The 18,538-nt window shown below is 46.1% G+C and overlaps 1 protein-coding gene across 1 annotated transcript in view; it reads left to right on the top strand.

The window, feature by feature from the left end:
* The first annotated feature begins 1,211 nt into the window (after nt 1–1,211).
* Nucleotides 1,212–18,538, top strand: part of B3GAT2 (beta-1,3-glucuronyltransferase 2) — a 31,986-nt gene continuing 14,659 nt past the window's right edge. The window contains exons 1-2 of the mRNA XM_056856177.1: nt 1,212–1,237; nt 3,460–4,882. Coding sequence (XP_056712155.1) covers nt 1,212–1,237; nt 3,460–4,882 — 1,449 coding nt within the window. The remainder of the gene's footprint in view (nt 1,238–3,459; nt 4,883–18,538) is intronic.

Here is an 18,538-nt window from a genome sequence, read left to right as displayed (position 1 = left end):
AACTGTACTAATGAATAAGAGCTAGAATGATTTGATCAAGTGTTTACCTCAAAAGAGTTTATTTGGAAATGTATATCTGTGTAGATTGTTGCAAGACCCCTGGATATCTTACAGCAATGTAAAAATGATCAGGAACACAATGTCACATGGCATTAGAAACAGTGAACAAGAAACCAAGAAGACAGAAATGTGGATGCCAGAAATCAGTCAAGAGAGATGGAAAGCTAGATTTTATTCTATCATAACATTACCCTGTTAAATCCTTTCAGACATCTGCAACTACAATTGCAGTTCTGTTCTTATCCCTTGCAACCGCTCCCTTGGCTCAGACCTCAGGTTCATGCACAACAAATTTCCAAAAGGTCTGAAAGGTATAGCTGTGAAGCTAAATACCATCAGGCTTGCCAGTTCTTTTACTGGCCCTGCTTCACTGTTCCAAACTGCAGTCTGACATGCAGAAATTAAGCAGGTAAAGCTTTCCCAGTCTCTCTCTCCATGCCAGGAAAACCTTTCCCAGTTTTATTTTTGCATGGCAAGCTGCTAACACAGGCGCAGGAGAATGACCAATTAAAATTTTTTGGCTAGTGTGTAAATGTCACGTATTCCTTCACTTCATTATTCCTTCACTTTGTGTCCCCACATCTGGCACTCCCCTCCCTGTTCAAGACTTAGCATTGTATTATGGTAATGTGTTGAAGGTTATGGACTTTGAATTAATTCACCTTAGTGACCCTTGCCTTTGCTGTGGGGCAATGGGACTTGAGCTTCGTTGATTGCACCTTTAATTCATATGTTCTATTATCCAGGCAAGTATTTGTAACTGGGGGGTGGGTGGGTCATTGTACAGTAAATGGGGGAAATGGTAGAATGTTCAGCCATTCTGAGAGAGATGCTATTTTGGTTATTGGCCTTTAGATAAACTGCATCAGCACAAAATGGGCCACTGTAATTTCATGTCTGAGATGCTCTGATTTGGATCTAGTGAACTATTTATATTTGCTGCAACCCTCCTGTGTTATTTCATTAATCACATAACAACCCTTCCATTTCTCTCCAGAACACGCTAACTCTAATTATCTCTCCACTGCACAGATGTTTCCTCATTTAGATGTTTGGTGCACAGCCATTTGTCACTCTAGTTTTCACACAGCTTTCAGTTTGCATTGCGTCACTCTAATGTCTTTTCTGCGCCTGAGCCCTTGGGGGTTAATATGTCCCCTCTGGATAGGGAGCAGACGTATGTGGCCTAGATAGGTGCCTGTATAAAACGGATAGTTTTGTCCATAGGGGGGCTGTTCGGAAAAGATCTATTGCTTTTGTGTGCAATCCTGCACTCTGTGGGGCTGCTTATAGCCCACTGACTTAAATGGGATCTATGCAACCTAGTTATGTGTAGGATTGCAACTTTTGACTGAATTATTACCCTGGAAAGGCCAATGAAGTAAATATTATTTGTCCTTGCACATTTAAAACTTGTTATTAATTAGAGCAAATAGTGATGAGGTGTTATGGGTAGTCCAATCCTATGCAAGGCTACCCAGAAGAAAATCACAGTGGGATTCACTGGGCTTACTCCTGAGTAAGTATGTGTAAAACTGTAACCTAAAAACTAAACACATTTGCTATGGAGTAACGGACAGGATTGCTATGGAGAAAGCTGATAGGAAGAAAGTAGATTCCTTTGAAATGTGGCATTGGAGGAGAGTGTTAAGGATACCGTGGACTGCCAAAATAACAAATCAGTGGGTTATAGATCAAATCAAGCCTGAACTGACACTAGAAGCTAAAATGACTAAACTGAGGCTATTGTATTTTTGTCACATTATGAGAAGACAAGAGTCACTGGAAAAGACAGCCATGCTTGGAAAAGTTGAGGGCAGCAGGAAAAGAGGAAGACCCAACAAGAGATGGACTGACTCAATAAAGGAAGCCACAGCCCTCAGTTTGCAAGATCTGAGCAAGGCTGTCAAAGATAGGACATTTTGGAGGACATCGATTCATAGGGTTGCCATGAGTCAGAAGTGACTTGACGGCACTTAACACACACACAACTCCACATTAAACACAGTAGGACTTAACAGACCAATTCTACTCAAAGAGTAAGTACCACTGTGATCACTAGGACATACTCTCAGGTAAATGGGCAGTCTTAGTCTGAGTAAACACTGCTTAGGATCATATACTCTGGCTACGTTTTACAAAGTTGTTACTTCTATCCTTTACAGACTCTTTCATGTGACACTGGTCGAGATGTAATTCCGACAAATAAAAGACACGGCAGCAGGATTCTCTTTGCCCCACATTTCCGAGGACAATGTGCATTGCATTCTACATTGTCCTTTGCATGCTATATGGAGGAATACAAGGAGGGGAACTTAGTATGGATTGGCCACGATCCCCCCCCACACTTCTTGTGTGACATCCCAAGTGAGAACACATACATTTTCTCCCTCCCCCTAAACTGTGCAAGCTTATGCATCTCTCCACAGGAGACTCCTGCTTTAGACCATAGAGGGTGTGTGTGTGGGGGGGTAGAGGACAGATTATGTCTGAATCTGCCCTTAGCAAGTGACACTGTCGGTTGAATTGTCACCTATAACATTTGGAAATTGGCTGGGCTTTGTGTACCAATCAGCGTCAGTCAACATCAGTTGACTGTCAGTACTACAAGGGTGTGAATTACAGAGCCCTTCCCATCCTTCTTTCTTCCGAGCCTGGTATTATTCCATCGTGGCTCCGGGGCTCGGCGTTCTGCCGCGCAGGTGCGCGGAGGCGATTTCAAGCAGCAAGTGCCAACAAGACTTGGCCTTGCGATGGTGACACCTTGCCATATGTCCCCTGTCTCTGGAGCCTGCCACGGTCCCGCCGATTTCATCTCCCGAGAGGGGACGGGGTCTTCCAGTCCCTGAACAATAGAGCTGGAACGGCAGCTCTTTTTATTCCAAAAAGAGGAATCCTCTCCTCACTAAGAAATGTGGAGAGGCGGCGAGCGGATAGTCTACCTCCTAGGGTCTGGGGTTCCCATCCTGCTGAAAAACCCCCAATGGGCCAGCCCAGGAGCAAGTCCTAGAGGAGATCCCTTGCTAATCCCTTTCTCTCCTCCGGTGTTTGCCCTGTTCAGTACACAGTGGGTAGCCGTGTTAGTCTGTCTGCAGTAGTAGAAAAGAGCAAGAAAGCTCACACGCTGCCAGAAAATATTTTTGTTAGTCTTCAAGGTGCTACCGGACTCTTGCTCTTTTCTACTGTCCAGTACAGTTCTCCCAACACAATATCCAGGCGCTGTCATCTTCCTCGGGTGTTTGCCTTGGCACGCGAGGATCAATAACGGCATTTTCTTTCTGCTGGTGTGTCTAATCTTCCCCCCCACCCCCAAATACACCGATGCCTCCTCCCCCCCCCGCCCATCCCTAAGTCTCTGGAGTTTTAAGCACGTGAGCCTCTCCTGCCTATTCTCGACAGAGACCCTGCAGCGTGGAGGAACGAGCCAGCCGAGAGCAGCTCCTCGCCGCTGCTTCCCCGCCCCCCAAAAGGCATCAGCTCCCCACCCCCCGCCGCATCAGCCCAGAGGGGATCCCTCCCTCTCCTCCCCAACACACACGCACACCGCCACCAGGAGCGCCCAGGGAAGCCGCCTGCCGCGAAGAGCCCCCACCCCACCCCACCCCACCCCCGAAGGCAGCCCGAGCCCCCTCCCCGCGACGCAGGACTTGGGAGGAAGAGTCCGGCCTCTCCCCCCCTCGGGGTTGTCCCGCCGCTTGGGGGGGTCCGAGGGACGCCATGCTGCGCCAGAAGGAGAAAAGGCGGAAAGCGGCGCGCTGGGGCTAAACGCCGGACCGGAGGCGCGGGCACCGGCAGCCCCCGGCCCCCTCCGCGGATTCGCCCCCAGGCAGAAGGGGCTGGGAGGAGGAGGAGGGGGCGTCCCCGTCTGCAGGGCGACTCCGCTCCGACGCCCGCCCGCGCCAGGACGGCTCTTCCCTGCCGCCGAGGGGTCAGCGGCCTCTCGCCTCGCCCGGCTCCGGCCATTGAGGCCTCGGCGCCTTGGCCCCCGCCGCCTCCCCTCCTCTCCGGCGGGCCGTGGCGCCTGGCCCCCTCGCCGCCCCGCCTGCGCTGCGCCCAGCTCCCCAGCTGCACGAAGCCCCGCGCCCCTCCGGGCGCCCTGCCGGCCGCCCCATGGCCAGGGCAGCGCAGCAGGCGGAGCCTCCGCGGCGGGGGGGGAGGCGGCGGCGCCGGCGGCACCAGCCCCACCAGCCCCACCAGCCGCCCCGGCTCCCGCTGCCCCTGCCGCTGCTGTGAGGGCTGCAGCGGCGCCGGCGGGGCCCCCAGCAGGAAGGCGCTGCTCCTCAGCCGCTTCTGGGCGCTGCTGCCCTGGGCGCTGCTGGCGCTGGTCGTGCTGGACGGCGGCGGACGCCGGGCGCCCCCTCCGCTGGCCCGGCGGCCCCCCGCCCCCCCGCAGCAGCAGCAGCAGCAGCCCCCCGAGGGGGCGGCCCGGCGGCCGGAGCCCCAGCTGCCCCTCATCTACGCCATCACGCCCACCTACAGCCGTCCGGCGCAGAAGGCCGAGCTCACGCGGCTGGCCAACACGTTGCGGCAGGTGTCGCGCCTGCACTGGGTGCTGGTGGAGGACGCGGCGGCGCGCAGCGAGCTGGTGGGGCGCTTCGTGGCGGGGCTGGCCCGGCCCGGGGGGGGCCCGCCCTGCACCCACCTCCACGTGCCCACGCCCCCCCGCTACAAGCGGCCCGGCCTGCCCAGGGCCACCGAGCAGCGCAACGCCGGCCTGGCCTGGGTGCGGCAGAGGCACCAGCGCGCGCCCGCCCCGCCGCCCCCCGGGGTGCTCTTCTTCGCCGACGACGACAACACCTACAGTCTGGAGCTCTTCCAGGAGGTAGGGAGGGAGGCAGGGCGGGCGACGACGGGGCTCCCCTCGGCCGCTCCAGGAGGGCCGCTGGGCACGGGAGGGGTTGCCTTGGATTTCTGGAGGCACCTTTTCCCCATCCCAGTTCTCGGGACTCAAAAATCAGCAGAGTTTTGAGAATTGGGATGGGGAAAAGGTGCCTCTAGAGAGCAGCAAATCCAAGGCAAACCCTCCCGTGCACAATGGCCCTCCGTCGAAGTGATGGTATCGCGTTGACTCTGCCCTGGTTCGACCTCCCCTCGAGTATTGTCTTCCGTTTGGGGCACCGCAGTTCAAGAAGGCTGTAGACGAGCTGGAACGGGTCCAGAGGAGGGCGGCAAGGATGGTGAGGGGTCTGCAGACCAAGTCCTAGGAGGAAAGGTTGAAGGAGCTGGGTATGCTCAGCCTGGAGTGGAAATGACTAAGAGGTGATTTGATAACCATCTTCAAGTACTCGAAGGGCTGTCATATGGAGGATGGGCAGTTCATAGGAGAGAGGGCTTCTTGGCTATCTTCTAGGCATGGAGTAGGGGGTCACTGGGGGTGTGGGGGGGGAGGTAGTTGTGAGTTTCCTGCAGGATGCAGGGGTTGGACTAGATGACCCTGGGGATCCCTTCCGACTCTATGACTCTATGGGCACTTTTACCCAGCCCCAATAATGCAATTTCTATCCACTTTCAGTGCACCTTAACGATCGTTTGCAAGTGGATTTTGCCGGTTCACACAGTAAAATCCACCTTCAAAGTGCATTGAAAGCGGATTGAAAGTGCATTCTTTGGGCTGTGTGAAAGTGCCCAATATTATGAGTTCAGCGCAGGCACAGTCCTCAGAATAGCACCACGGCCAAACTTAACCTCTGCGTGCCTTCCCAGAGACCGGGCCCCGTTTGGTTTGAGGGCACTTACTTTATCGGTAGTCGGGCCCGTGCGAAGCTGGCACTACCCACTCTCAGATGCTGAGGGATGTTTCCTCCTGTAAACGCTGCCGCCGCGCCAGTAGGTTTGCTTGTGCTCCCTTCTGCCCTGCTGCACGGCCAGGGTCAGCCCTGGGTGACTGTCTCACTCTCCCCACCTCCTGCTCCCACCGCGCTAAACCCTTTCCCATTTGGTGTGGCTGTTCCGAGGTACCCTGCTTGCCTTCCACCAGCCCCTGTCCCCGCCTGTATTTCAAGATCTTTCAGCGCTGTCAAGCCAGAGGTCCTGTCGAATATTAGTTTCTCCCAAGTACATGGTGTGGAGGGTGTATTTCTCCTGAATTGTTGCCTGTGGGGTTTAATTTGAGGCAGTGATTAGTCTTAAAACTTCTTTTCCTGCTGCCTTTCCAGTCTCTGAAACAAGTAAGCAAATGTGTTTTAAAATCGGCGAAGTGCCCTGTTCCTGCTCCTTCCCTCGTTTTTACAATTAGAAGTAAAGGTTTCCAGAGAACTGACTTCCAGTTTCACTATATATCTTATTTGAGAAATTACATGCTACAATATTCACTCAAACGCAAGACTAGTTTTTTTTCCGCAGGTATGCCAGCAAAAAAGAGGGGGTTGTGTTACATTCAAGTACAAGCTGCGGTTACAGTTATGTCCAACAATATTTTTGTGTATATAATTTTTAAGAGGGCTGCCTTACATTCAGGGTGGTCTTCCCTTTGTGTAAAAATAGCAGCTGTAAGTCCTCCTTCAGTCCTACACCAGTGTGTAGAAGCCAAGATACCGCCTTCCCATTAAAGCCAAAATATGGTCTTCCCAGCCTTTTTTCACTGGAAACACCTCGAAAGTTCAAGTGCAGTGATGCATTACCAAGGAATAGCTGTTGTTTTATTTCCACTTCATTTTTGTCGTCTAAAAACTCTCCCTGTCTGACTGCACACATGCATGCATATACCTTTTAGCTGTTAAGTTTTTTTTATCCCCCATGTGTTTTTGCAGATGTCTCCTGAAGCTTTGGGGTTAGTGCCATTATTTCAAAGCTTAGTTCATTTTATTAAAAAACAACAACAATATCCCACTGTAATCTTGAAGTGGCTTCCCAAAAGTTCTCGTAATAAACCCAAATTTTAAAGGCTATTGTAAAACAAGGATGTATAATTATAAGGAAAGGATAGAAGGGGTCCTAGTCTGGTTCAGTTGTGTACCGTGTGTGTGTGCGGGGTGGGGGCTCTTACCACAAATTAGGAATATTGTCGAAGGCTTTCACGGTCAGAGTTCATTGGTTCTTGTAGGTTATCCTGGATGTGTAACCGTGGTCTTGGTAAAAATACCAAGACCACGGTTACACAGCCCGGATAACCTACAAGAACCAACAAATTACGGTAGGAACTCTTTTACTTTGCCTTGCTGTAATCCCTTTTCTCAAAATTGCCTACTCTTTGGAAGGGGTGTGTGTTTATATAGTGACTGAGCACCCTGTCTTGTATCTCTGATGTGTGATGCAAAAAAAAAAACACATATCCAGGCTTTTGAGTAAAAACAAGCGTATCCCTTCTTTTTCTTTCCAGTGGGAGTTATTGGAAGATGTGTGGAAAGGGGTGGTAGGGAGCAGGGGGAGGTTTGCCAGCTTTTTTATTTCCCTGCTGGCAGGATGGAGCATTTTGCACATAAAACAGCGTAAGGAAGGAGCATCTTGCACATAAGTAATGGATTAAGGTGTAACTTCGGTGAGGCGGAAGAAGGGAAGTGTGGAAGCCTTGAAGGCTATGCAGACAGACTGAAATAAGCCATAACCCACTCAGGTAAAGGATGTCTTTGCTAGCTTGCTTGCTGCATATTGGGACAAACACCCTCTATTATAAAGGATTTCCCTTTCTTCCAGAACACTCACAGCTCAATAGGATATAATCTTCCCCATGCCCAGCAGGAGAATGTCCTGGCTTCACATAATTCAGTGGAATTAACGTTTGTGCTTTGGTGACCCTAGAGAGGGGTGAGCGCCTGTGTTGCCACCTACAACAGATTTCTCTCTGTTCTGCAACTAGGAGAAGTGCATGAAGAATCAATAGATTAAAGCCAAGGAAATGCGGAAAGATGCGGAGCACATCGAGTCCCCAAAGAGAGAGTCGTTTTGGAAAGCCTGCTCAATCCTGCTGACATGTGTCTAGATTTAAAATGTGTTTAGGTCTCTTTCAATATGCTGCTGGCAGGGTGTTGGTTCCTCCCCCACCCCCTCATTCAGCAGAAGAGGCAGCCTCATGCATTGAAAGTTTTATTGAAAGTGATTGAAAAGGAGGGGTCTCAGTGGTTTGTTGCTGTGGTTTATTTTCTGCTAAACTGTGGGAGGCTGCGTGTAGTTCTTTAATGCTGGGAGAGCTCAGACATTCATCTTTTGGGCTGTAATTATTTCAGCTGTGTTCTCTATTTGAACTGAAAGCTGGTGGAGTTTTACTTCAATGGGAAGCGTCGCCTGAAAAGCTGCCCCATTCCCTGAAGTGGTAAAAAACAAAAAACTGTCAAGACCGGATTCCATTTTTTAAAAACCTAAATTACTTGCATAAATGAAAGCACTAATTAGTGAGAAGAAGAAGAAAAAATTAGCTGCAGCAAGAGCCAGAGTAGTCAGAGCATGCTAGTTGAGGTCACTGCTGAGTAACTTCAAGTAAGAAGACTCACCCAGATAGGGTTTAGTGTTTTGTTGGTATTACTCCTTTAACAAAAAACAAAACCCTGACTCTTAATAAAATTAGTGGTGTAGTGGTTAAGAGCAGTGGTTTGGAGCGGTGGAGTCTGATCTGGAGAGCCGGGTTTGATTCCCCACTCCTCCACATGAGCAGTGGACACTAGTCTGGTGAACTGGATTTGTTTCCCCACTCCTACACACGAAGCCAGCTGGGTGACCTTGGCCTAGTCACAGCTCTCTCTGAACTCTCTCAGCCCCCCCTACCTCAAAGGGTGTCTGTTGTGGAGAGGGGAAGGGAAGGTGATCGTAAGCTGGTTTGAGTCTCCCTTAAGTGGTAGAGAAAGTCGGCATATAAAAACCAACTCTTCTTATAGTACAAGTAAGATCCTTTGCGAATTTCAGGGTTAAACTTGAAAAGTTAAAGAGAAGTAAATGATGTTGTACGCTCTCTTTCTCTCTCTCTCTCTCTCACACACACACAGAGAGAGACACAGACACAAAACACACACACTCTGTTCTGTGCCTTTGGTATGCTTCAGTGTCCAGAAGAGAAAGGTTTGCTTTGAACAGATGCCTGTTTCCATCAGAGAGCACACTGGAAAGCTTGGTATATTTGCATGACAAGGAAGGAGGATAGTCTCCAACCTCAGAAGGCAATTGGTTTCAAGCTCTACTATTGATGGGTGGAACCTCTCTGAGAAAGGGGTGGGTAGGTTTTGCATAAGAGGGTATAAGAGAACAGATAATCTATTTCTCTTATTGATGACACCTTAAAAAAAACCTGCTGAAATTCTTTGACAATGCCTCAAGCATATTTTACGTCTTTGGAATAAAGAATTGGAGAGAGGCGCTATCTTGTTTTCACTCAACCACTGATTGGAATCCATAAGTGAAAACTCATAATAATGATTTCTGATCTGACATTCTGTTAAATCTCCCTTCCCTCTCCCACCTCCAGATTGGGATCAATTTATAGAAGCCGTACTGCTTTTTGGCCCCTTGTGAAATGAGGCTAACCTCTGAGCGCATCAGATGTGGCAGAAATCCAGCCATAATTTATCTCATGAAACTGGATTAATGGCATGCAAGAGGAAATTGATGCTTAGTGCCTTTTCCCCCCAGCCTCCCAGTAGCAATTGTAGCTGCTGATTCCTTAAACCAAGAGATGTGATTTAAGAACCATTTCAAGTGTGGAGATGATATGGCTCTAACAGTGTGGGTAGGAGAGGTTTTTTTAATCCTGTATTTAATTTCTGCCACTTTCTTTAGCTGGCTATGTACCCTTATACAGAAGTTGCTGCAGTTCTTAAGTTGCCTAAGATGGCCCTCTTACTAAATATATCTATACCTTATGCATCACTGCTGCTAAATTTAGTTCACAGTGGGTAGCCGTGTTAGTCTGTTTGCAGTAGTCAAAAAGGGCAAGAGTCCAGTAGCACCTTAAAGACTAACAAAAATATTTTCTGGTAGGGTATGAGCTTTCGTGAGCCACAGCTAAATTTAGTATATAACTGAGTTTTTATTGTGTTGTCCAGCAGGTGGCCTATATCACATGTAAGCAGTTTAGGGATGTGTGGCCTTGAGTACATCCTGTGTTTTTCATAAACATGCATGATAATTCAGGTCTAGCTTTTAAAAAGATCCTGACATAAGGACCTTTTATGCATGGCTGTTTCCCTCACTGTCACCCCCCCCCCCCATGCACACTACTTCAGGGCTTTGTTAAACAACATCTGGAGAGAACAAGGCAACCTCCATGCATAAAAGGCCAATTAGTAAATCCGTATCTTGGCATAATCTGGTTTTGTGTACATCACATCTTTTGTTCTGTTTAAAGCATTATATAGCTTTATCCGGCTACCTGCATGATCTACATAAGCTTCTCTTTGTCCCGAGTCATTATTATTTATCTGATATTTATAGAGAGAGCCAGCGTGGTGTAGTGGTTAAGAGCAGTGGTCTGGAGCGGTGGAGTCTGATCTGGAGAACCGGGTTTGATTCCCCACTCCTCCACATGAGCGGCGGAGGCTAATCTGGTGAACTGGATTAGTTTCCCCACTCCTACACATGAAGCCAGCTGGGTGGCCTTGGGCAAGTCACGCTCTCTCAGCCCCACCTACCTCACAGGGTGTCTGTTGTGGGGAAGGGAAGGGGATTGTAAGCCGGTTTGAGTCTCCCTTAAGTGGTAGAGAAAGTTGGCATATAAAAACCAACTCTTTTTCTTCTTCTATGCTGCTTTTCTCCACGGTGGTGCAGAGCATCTTACTCCATTGTTCTCTCCTGCTCTATTTTATCCTTGTAACCACAGCCCTGTGAGGTGGGTTAGGCAGAGAGAGAGTATGACTGGTCCAAGGTCACCCAATGAGCATCCATGGCAACATGGGCCATTGAACTGGGTCTCCTAGATCTTGGTCTGGCACTCTAAGCATGCTGGCTCTTTTGCTTCCATCAGTAGCTATAAGGGATAGGAAAGCTGCTTTTTATATAACTGAGGACCATTTTTCAGAAAGCCAAGTTTTCATTTCCAGCAGCTCATGCTGGATATCCAGAATGACAACAACCCTCAGTGAAGTGTCAGTTTGAATGAAAATGCTCTAATATCTCTCATGCTTTACATCAATTAAAGCATAATGGAGATGCATTATATTGGCATACAATAATGTTTGCAGCTGGCCGGTTCAGATAACGTTACTGAAATGATACTCGGGCTCTTAAGTGCTAGTGAAATGTAAGTAATACACGCCTAAGAAAAACAGGGTCTGTTAAAATAGGGGCTTATCTCACTGATCTCCTCCTGTTTCAGCACTATTAGTCAACATAAATGCACAGGTACATAATGTACATATCTAATTGCTGAGTTAGCCCAGACTTTCAAAGCACAGAAAAATGGGGCAACTCTGTGCAATCCAATTCTGTATTTTCTTAGAGGTCAGCCCCACAGTGTTTGTAAATCCTAGGGGGATATGTATAGAATTGTTGCCCTGGCTCCTTTGGGGCGGGGGTCTAACCCACACTTTGAGAACAAAAAGGGAAAGGACCGGATAAAGCATTTCAAATTTCTGGAAGCCAGCAGACATGTTAAGGGGCTGGAACTTTAAAAAAATTATAAATTCCAACTGCCAGCATCAAATATTCAGGAGTTCTGATTATTTTTTCCGCACCTTTACAAGAAGAAAAAACACATAGTACAGTTAAATGATTGTGTATTTTTTTTTTGGAAATAGTTCTTTCATACGAATATGCCTCTATTTCCAGTAGGGTTGCCAACCTTTAGGTGGGCAAACCACAAAAAAGAGCACTCCTGCGCTATTACCACAAGGTTTGGAAATCAGCACAGAGATAACTGTATGAAGCGGACACATAAGTAACATGTTTAAACATATATTCAACCAAAGTGCAGTGATACAAATAAGAAACACATACAACTATGTACACAAATATACAATACTTCTTCTAATGCAGTATTTGTGCAAAAAGGTTTTCTGTTGTAGCAGTAGTTGTAGAAAAATTCTTTAAAAGGTCCATAAGGTACTCTTTAAAAGGTCCATAAGGTACTCTTAAATCTTCAAAAGAAGGCAATGGCTGGGGGACGGCCGTTTCAAGAAAATTTCTTCAGCCCCAATTCATTCCTATATTAATACAATATGCTGATATAAAATCTAGTGTTATAATAATAAATACCATAAATATATAAAACCTTCATACTTACAATCTTACAGTGTTATATTTCATGCATTCAAGTTAGCTGGTTCCTGTAGGATACTCCCAAGTGTAAAGGCTAAGCTTGCATAAAATCCACCTAGCACTCACAGCTGCAGCTAAACGATTCTGTTGGTCGCGTCTCCGGTAGCATTTACCGTAATCTATCTAATAGGTGCGACATCATCATCAAAATACAATTGAGACTCAAATGAAACGAGAAATCATTGTCCAGATTTAAACCATTGGGCTTAATCGTGTTAAACAGATGTATAAAGTAACTTTCCTTCTGTCTTAAAATCCTTCCAGTGTCTCTTTTCTCATAACGCTTACCTATCAGATTCCAAATAATAAAAAACCTCAAATCATTCTCTGAATGGTGCATCTCTATGAAATGATCGACTACCGGAGCACTAGAAATTTTAGCACGGATCCTTATTCTATGTTCTAAGATTCTATCTTTGATTGGTCTAGTTAGTACTAAAACCTATATAAAAAAGGTCACACGGGCAACGAAGGCAATATACCAAATTTTTTGTTTCACAATTAGTAAAAATTTTTAATGTGAAAACAAAATCAGAGTCTACCCTTTTAAATTCTTTAACCTCTAAACAGAGGCTGTCATACAAAGAGGAAAGATTATGGTGTGGGGATTTTGAGGTCACTTTTAAAGACTTATTATTTCACACTTTTGAAAAATTGTCATTAACTTTGAGTGCGCTCATAGTTCACTTGGACCTTGGAAACATATTGGGTAGTCATGGCAAAAGTAGACGTTCAGAAAACAAGGCACAACCATTTCTCCAAAATTAATATTGTTGCTGGTTTGTAGTACTGATCAGTTTCTGAATTACTGTTGAATGGCTGCCATGGTGACTGTCAATTTGAGTGTTCTGTGTCAGTCTTTGCATCTGTAAACAGCCTCATAAGTTGAATTTGCTGTTTGAGAAGAGGTGGGGGCAAACTGTACAATAGCATAATTTGGGTGAGGGGGGAATAGGACATGATAATTGTAATAAATATCTTAAACCAAGGCATCATGTACAGACATTATAGTGGAACAACATTACTTTGGATGTTGTTCAAGGTTTGAGGCACTGCCATTCTGTTATCTTGCTGGGAGCTTTTGCTTTACAATAAGGGCCAACACAGCTCTTGGGCAGGGGACTGAAGAAGAGGAGGGGCCGCTTAACTCTTTTCCCTGGTTTCTCCTACCACATCCCCACTTCTCTCCCTGTGGGGAGAAAAGATACCTGGACTAGGAAGATGCAATCTGGGTACTCAGATTAATGCTGTAGACCAGGGGTCCACAGCCTTTAGGAGCCTGCAGGCACCTTTGGGACTCTTAACACATCATGGTGGGCACAGCCACACAATGGCTGCTGCTTAGAATACTGATTCTAGCCACGTCAGTGTCCAAGGAAGCAAATGTTGGGCTCCTGCGCTGGTGTCACAGAACAGCAGGTATGTTTACACTCATAGGGTATCATGCCATAAATGGAGAATGGTCTATTGAATAATAATGTTAGGATAGCAATCCCATGCCTCCTGACTTAATCCCCTTCAACTCAGTGGGTCTTTCTGATTAAACATGCACTTGATTGGGCTGTAATGCTTGGAAGTCTCCACCTCAGCATGAAAAGTTAACCCATGAAGGCGCGATCGAGTGGGGTGGGGTGGGAGAAGCCGCCGCCGTGCAGAAAGCGTGATCGGGTGGGGTGGGGGGGAAGAAGCCGTCGCTCAGAAGGCGCGATCGGGTGCGGGGGGAGAAGGCGGGACAGCCCGCCCATCAGCTGGCTGGCGGGAGCGCACTGGGAGAGGGCCCAGCAGGTGAATTAGCGTATTGGCCGAGGTGACTTTTTAAAGCCAAAAATCATGGCTAAAACGCTCGGCTTATACTCGAGTATATACGGTACGTGTTATCAAAGATTGTCATATAAATTTGTAGTGTTTTTAGCATAATTTTTGTAACTGCCTTTGGCCCTATGCAATAAACTTGAACCTTGATGAAGGTAAAGGTAGTCCCCTGTGAAAGCACCAGGTCATTCCTGACCCATGGGGTGACATCACATCCCGACGTTTACTAGGCAGACTTTGTTTATGGGGTGGTTTGCTGTTGCCTTCCCCAGTCATCTTCCCTTTACCCCCAGCAAGCTGGGTACTCATTTGACCAACCTCGGAAGGATGGAAGGCTGAGTCAACCTTGAGCCGGCTACCTGAAACCGTCTTCCGTCGGGATCGAAATCAGGTCCTGAGCAGAGCTTTTGACTGCAGTACTGCAGCTTACCACTCTGCACCATGGGGATCTTTGAACCTTGAACCATGCTCAGTTATGCTCATTATATATAAAAAAGCAATCTAAGGATGAGCTGTTTGCACAATGCCTGCAGTGTGTTCTTCCATTGCTACAAAAATAGAACAAAGACTGTGTGTTAAAATTGTATATTATAAATCAATCCATAAACAAACGCAAAAGGCGTTGGTGATGGGAAAAGCTGGACAAGTGTGTTTGACTAGCAGCAATTCGTCAAAATAAATGAAACAAGCGAATCCAGTACCTTTCACATCCACTGAGTTTGAAAGTGCAAGCGGACCATTTTTCTCCCCTTTTTAAAGCCGCATGTATGAGCCATTGAACTGGGGTCAGTTCTGCAAAGGGCATTGATGTCTGTTGTATTAGTTACTCTTCCTTTACCCTTTTAAGTGTCAAATAACTTTCTTAAGAAAATGTTAATTTGCAGAATAAAGCAACAGAAGGGCCAAAGGCTGTCACCTTTATTTGATCATCTTTATTGAGGTTTCTGCATGAAGTCATTATAACCTCTGCTTCATCCCTGTTCCCTGCAGCAGTGGAAGACTCTAAAGATGAGCTGGGCTTTGCATGGAATAGACAATAAATTGCCACTATTTAAAAAGATAATTGTAATGAATATGACTGGGTACTGGTTAACAATTCCAGTGTGATAGCCATGTTATTCCCTTGTAGCGAAATAAAACAAAGTCCAGTGGCACATTAAGGACAGCTTTTATTTCAGCATGAGTTGTTGTGGCTTAGGTAGGCGTGCATGCGGAAGCAAGTCACACTGAGAAGAATGGGATTAAGTAAGCACTGGTGGGATTTCTGCCTTGAATCCGACAGACTTTTCTCTACTTGTAGCATGTTATCCTCTCCAAGACAGAACGCCATTCTTGACTGGACTTCCTTCATCCTGTGCTTGGAGTGAAAGAGAGGCTATTGTGATGTTATAGCTCCTGGAGATCATTGTAGAATTTCCAGATGCAAACTAATGAAGGTGAACATAGTACCCTTTTATTTCCACCTCTTGCTGAATAACAGCAGTACTACACAGCATAAATCCTGAAGTCTCAAGGAATTTAGGTATGTTCCAAGTACAAACCAGAGGCCAAACCCAATCAAACCCTTCCTTTAGGAGTTTGTGGCTCTTGCAAGGGGGCTGCTGATGCAGAGAGATGTTGGAAACTGTATGCAGAGCAGTGGCTGCAGGAGGATAGTGACTGAAACGGGCCCCGATATTTCTTTGTACTATGCCTACGGAGGACTGTTTGGGGCTTCTCTCCTAGAGTTGGTTATTTCCCTTAACATTTAAATTGGAGTTAGCAGAATTCAGAAAGCTCACTGGATCAAAGTTCCTTTAACTCAAGAGGCTTTTGTGTGAACCTGTTCGTTTTGAAGGCCAAGGATACTCGATTTTACAGTTCTAAATACTTGTGCACTAATTATCCTATTAACATCTATCCTTGCAAACTGAAACTTGTGCTCACCAATGTCACTCTTACGTGGACATTTGTGTCAATAGAAGCATAAAAGATGCTGAGCAGAAGCGATGGGGTAATGACAGGAGCCTAAAATTATCTTGTACATAGGATCATTTATATTTATATTCTGGAGCTCAGAGCAGTGTACACCCCTCTTCCATTCTGTCCTGTCAACAATCCTGTGAAGCAGAGTGTATTTGATTTAAATCATGATTAAATCACAATTTAAATCACTAGTCAGTAAGACTTGATTTAAGTCATGGTTTTCTACATAAAGACTAACAGACCATTCCTGAGGGGAAGGGCTGTGCTGGTGACTGGAGGCAACGCAGTCACACTGCCTCCAAAGGAGGTTCTTCCCCCCCCCCCACTGAGGCTGAAACTTCCCTCTTCCCTTAAATAGGTGGCATATCTCAAGAAAAGGGAAAGGGGGCGTTCCCAGGCCAAAAGGCCTTAGGAGGCCATCTAAAGGTGGCGCCTCCCCTGGCCCTGTGTGGGAACACTCCTGGGAGGACTGCGTACAGAAGCGCACCGTCTGGATGCTGGCGCGACGCTGTGCCGATGTTCCTGGGTGGAACCGGGAGGATGGCATTTCCCCGCCCGCCCGCCCGCATCCGGGCCACCCTGGGTGGTCTAAATGGTACGGGTGCTGGGGCAGAGGGGCCGAATGCCTGTGCAGCTCCTTCCTTGCCTCCTATGGACTTTCATCCTTGAGGCTCAGGAATGGGCTGTCATTCTTGCTGGTACAATCTTAATACTTACAACCAGATGAAGGTTTCGTTTTTAGAATAATAACTTTTCAGATTCGTTTTACAGTTATATCAAAAATTACTGATTTGGTTATACTATTAGAAATACATGGATAGTTCACCTTGCAATGATTTCATAATTATCTGTCCCCAGTTTTATTCTGGCCACCAGACCTTGCATTTCTTTGTTGCAGTGTTTGCATTTTGCACACATGCCTGCCTTACCCATAGACAGAGGAACTTCATTAAACTATTCCCAAACTGGGTCTCTTTTACGACCTGTAGCCATTATAGATTTTCTCCTCCGGGGAAAGAATAATATAATAAACCTCAGGCTATACACACCAAGATCCCAAGACTTGTGCCGTATTCTGCTCAAAAAGCTTCATCTTCAGTTTTACTGCTTGCCCCTCCTCACACTTACCTCCTTGTGAAGATCTATTTCACTCCAAACAATTGTCTATTCATTGAACATCTTGAAATTTAGCACTTAAGAGGTAAGGGGTTGATTCTGTGTACATAGATTTGCAAAGGAACAATGGGATTCAGATCTTGTTTCTCAACTCTGCATGCTTATTTTATAACATCTTTGCTATGAAGAAGAGGCATGTTGTCTCTGCAGACAAAACCAAGCATCTGTGATAATATCTTCTAGATAGAAAATAACCTTACAGAAGTCTCTGGAAGAGCATGACATTGTGAATGAACGTAAAAGCCATGCTGGATCAGACCAAGGCTCATCAAGTCTAGCAATCTGTTCACACAGTGGCCAACCAGGTGCTTCTAGGAAGCCCACAAGCAAGACGACCGCGGCAGCACCATCCTGCCTGTGTTTCACAGCACCTAATATAGTAGGCATGCTGTGATACTGGAGAGAAGAGAATGGATTAATGGAATTCATTTACCCAAAAATTTAAACACTGCATGAATATACAGTCTCATGCTGTAAATAGAAAACTAAACTATTTTTAGATAGATTTTTCTTCAAAACATTTTACTTTTTAAAAATCCGATTTAAATTTTTAAAATCCTTTTTTTTTTTAAATTAAAATTGATTTTTATCTACCCTGCTGTGAAGTAGATCTAGCTGAGAGGGTGTGGCTGGCAGAAGGTCAGCCAGTGAGGTCTCTGGTGTCTAGTCTAAAACTAATAATTATATCACAGTGGCTTTTGTAATGCACTATGATGTAATCTTAATTTCAGTTGCTACCTTTACTTATATTGCTTTTAATGTTTGCATTTCATAGATTTTTTTAACTTCATTTATGCTTCTGACCATTCTGCATTTGCTTCTGGAGAAATACTTATTAAGAGTAAGGAGATTGTGAAAGTGGGTAAAGAATTGTAAGTATTGTATGACAGTATTCTGTAAACGTGTGCTTAAAATGTTCATGATATCTTTAGTATAAATTGCTTGTTTTCAGTTATGGGGCCTCTTTCTATGATCACTGAAACAGTTCTTAGAGCACTATAGTTGAAGTGAATTTGCTCTCCAAAATTGTTTGCTTTTTTTGTGTGAAATGATCTTCTAGATGCTCTCTAAAATGCTTGATAAATCATCCTTGCAATCAATACATACCTGGTAGTACCTCATGGTAAATTGCACTGGGATTTCCCTAATGGCCAATTCAGTAGGATGGGCATGACTCCCCCTCCTAAATAAGGTAGCATTCTTCCCTTGAAGAGTTGATCACGACTGAGAAATCCTTTTGATTTCCAATTCTAGTTGCTCTGTTAGGAACCTATGGGCATTGCAGAAGGCACAGAGCCTTCTGCTGCGCTTTTGAACCTGTGCCAGAGCGTTATAATATCAGGTCCCC

This window comes from Euleptes europaea, chromosome 10, assembly GCF_029931775.1.
Source record: "Euleptes europaea isolate rEulEur1 chromosome 10, rEulEur1.hap1, whole genome shotgun sequence".
Classification (NCBI taxonomy): domain Eukaryota; kingdom Metazoa; phylum Chordata; class Lepidosauria; order Squamata; family Sphaerodactylidae; genus Euleptes; species Euleptes europaea.
This window is presented reverse-complemented; position numbering and strand designations above follow the sequence as displayed.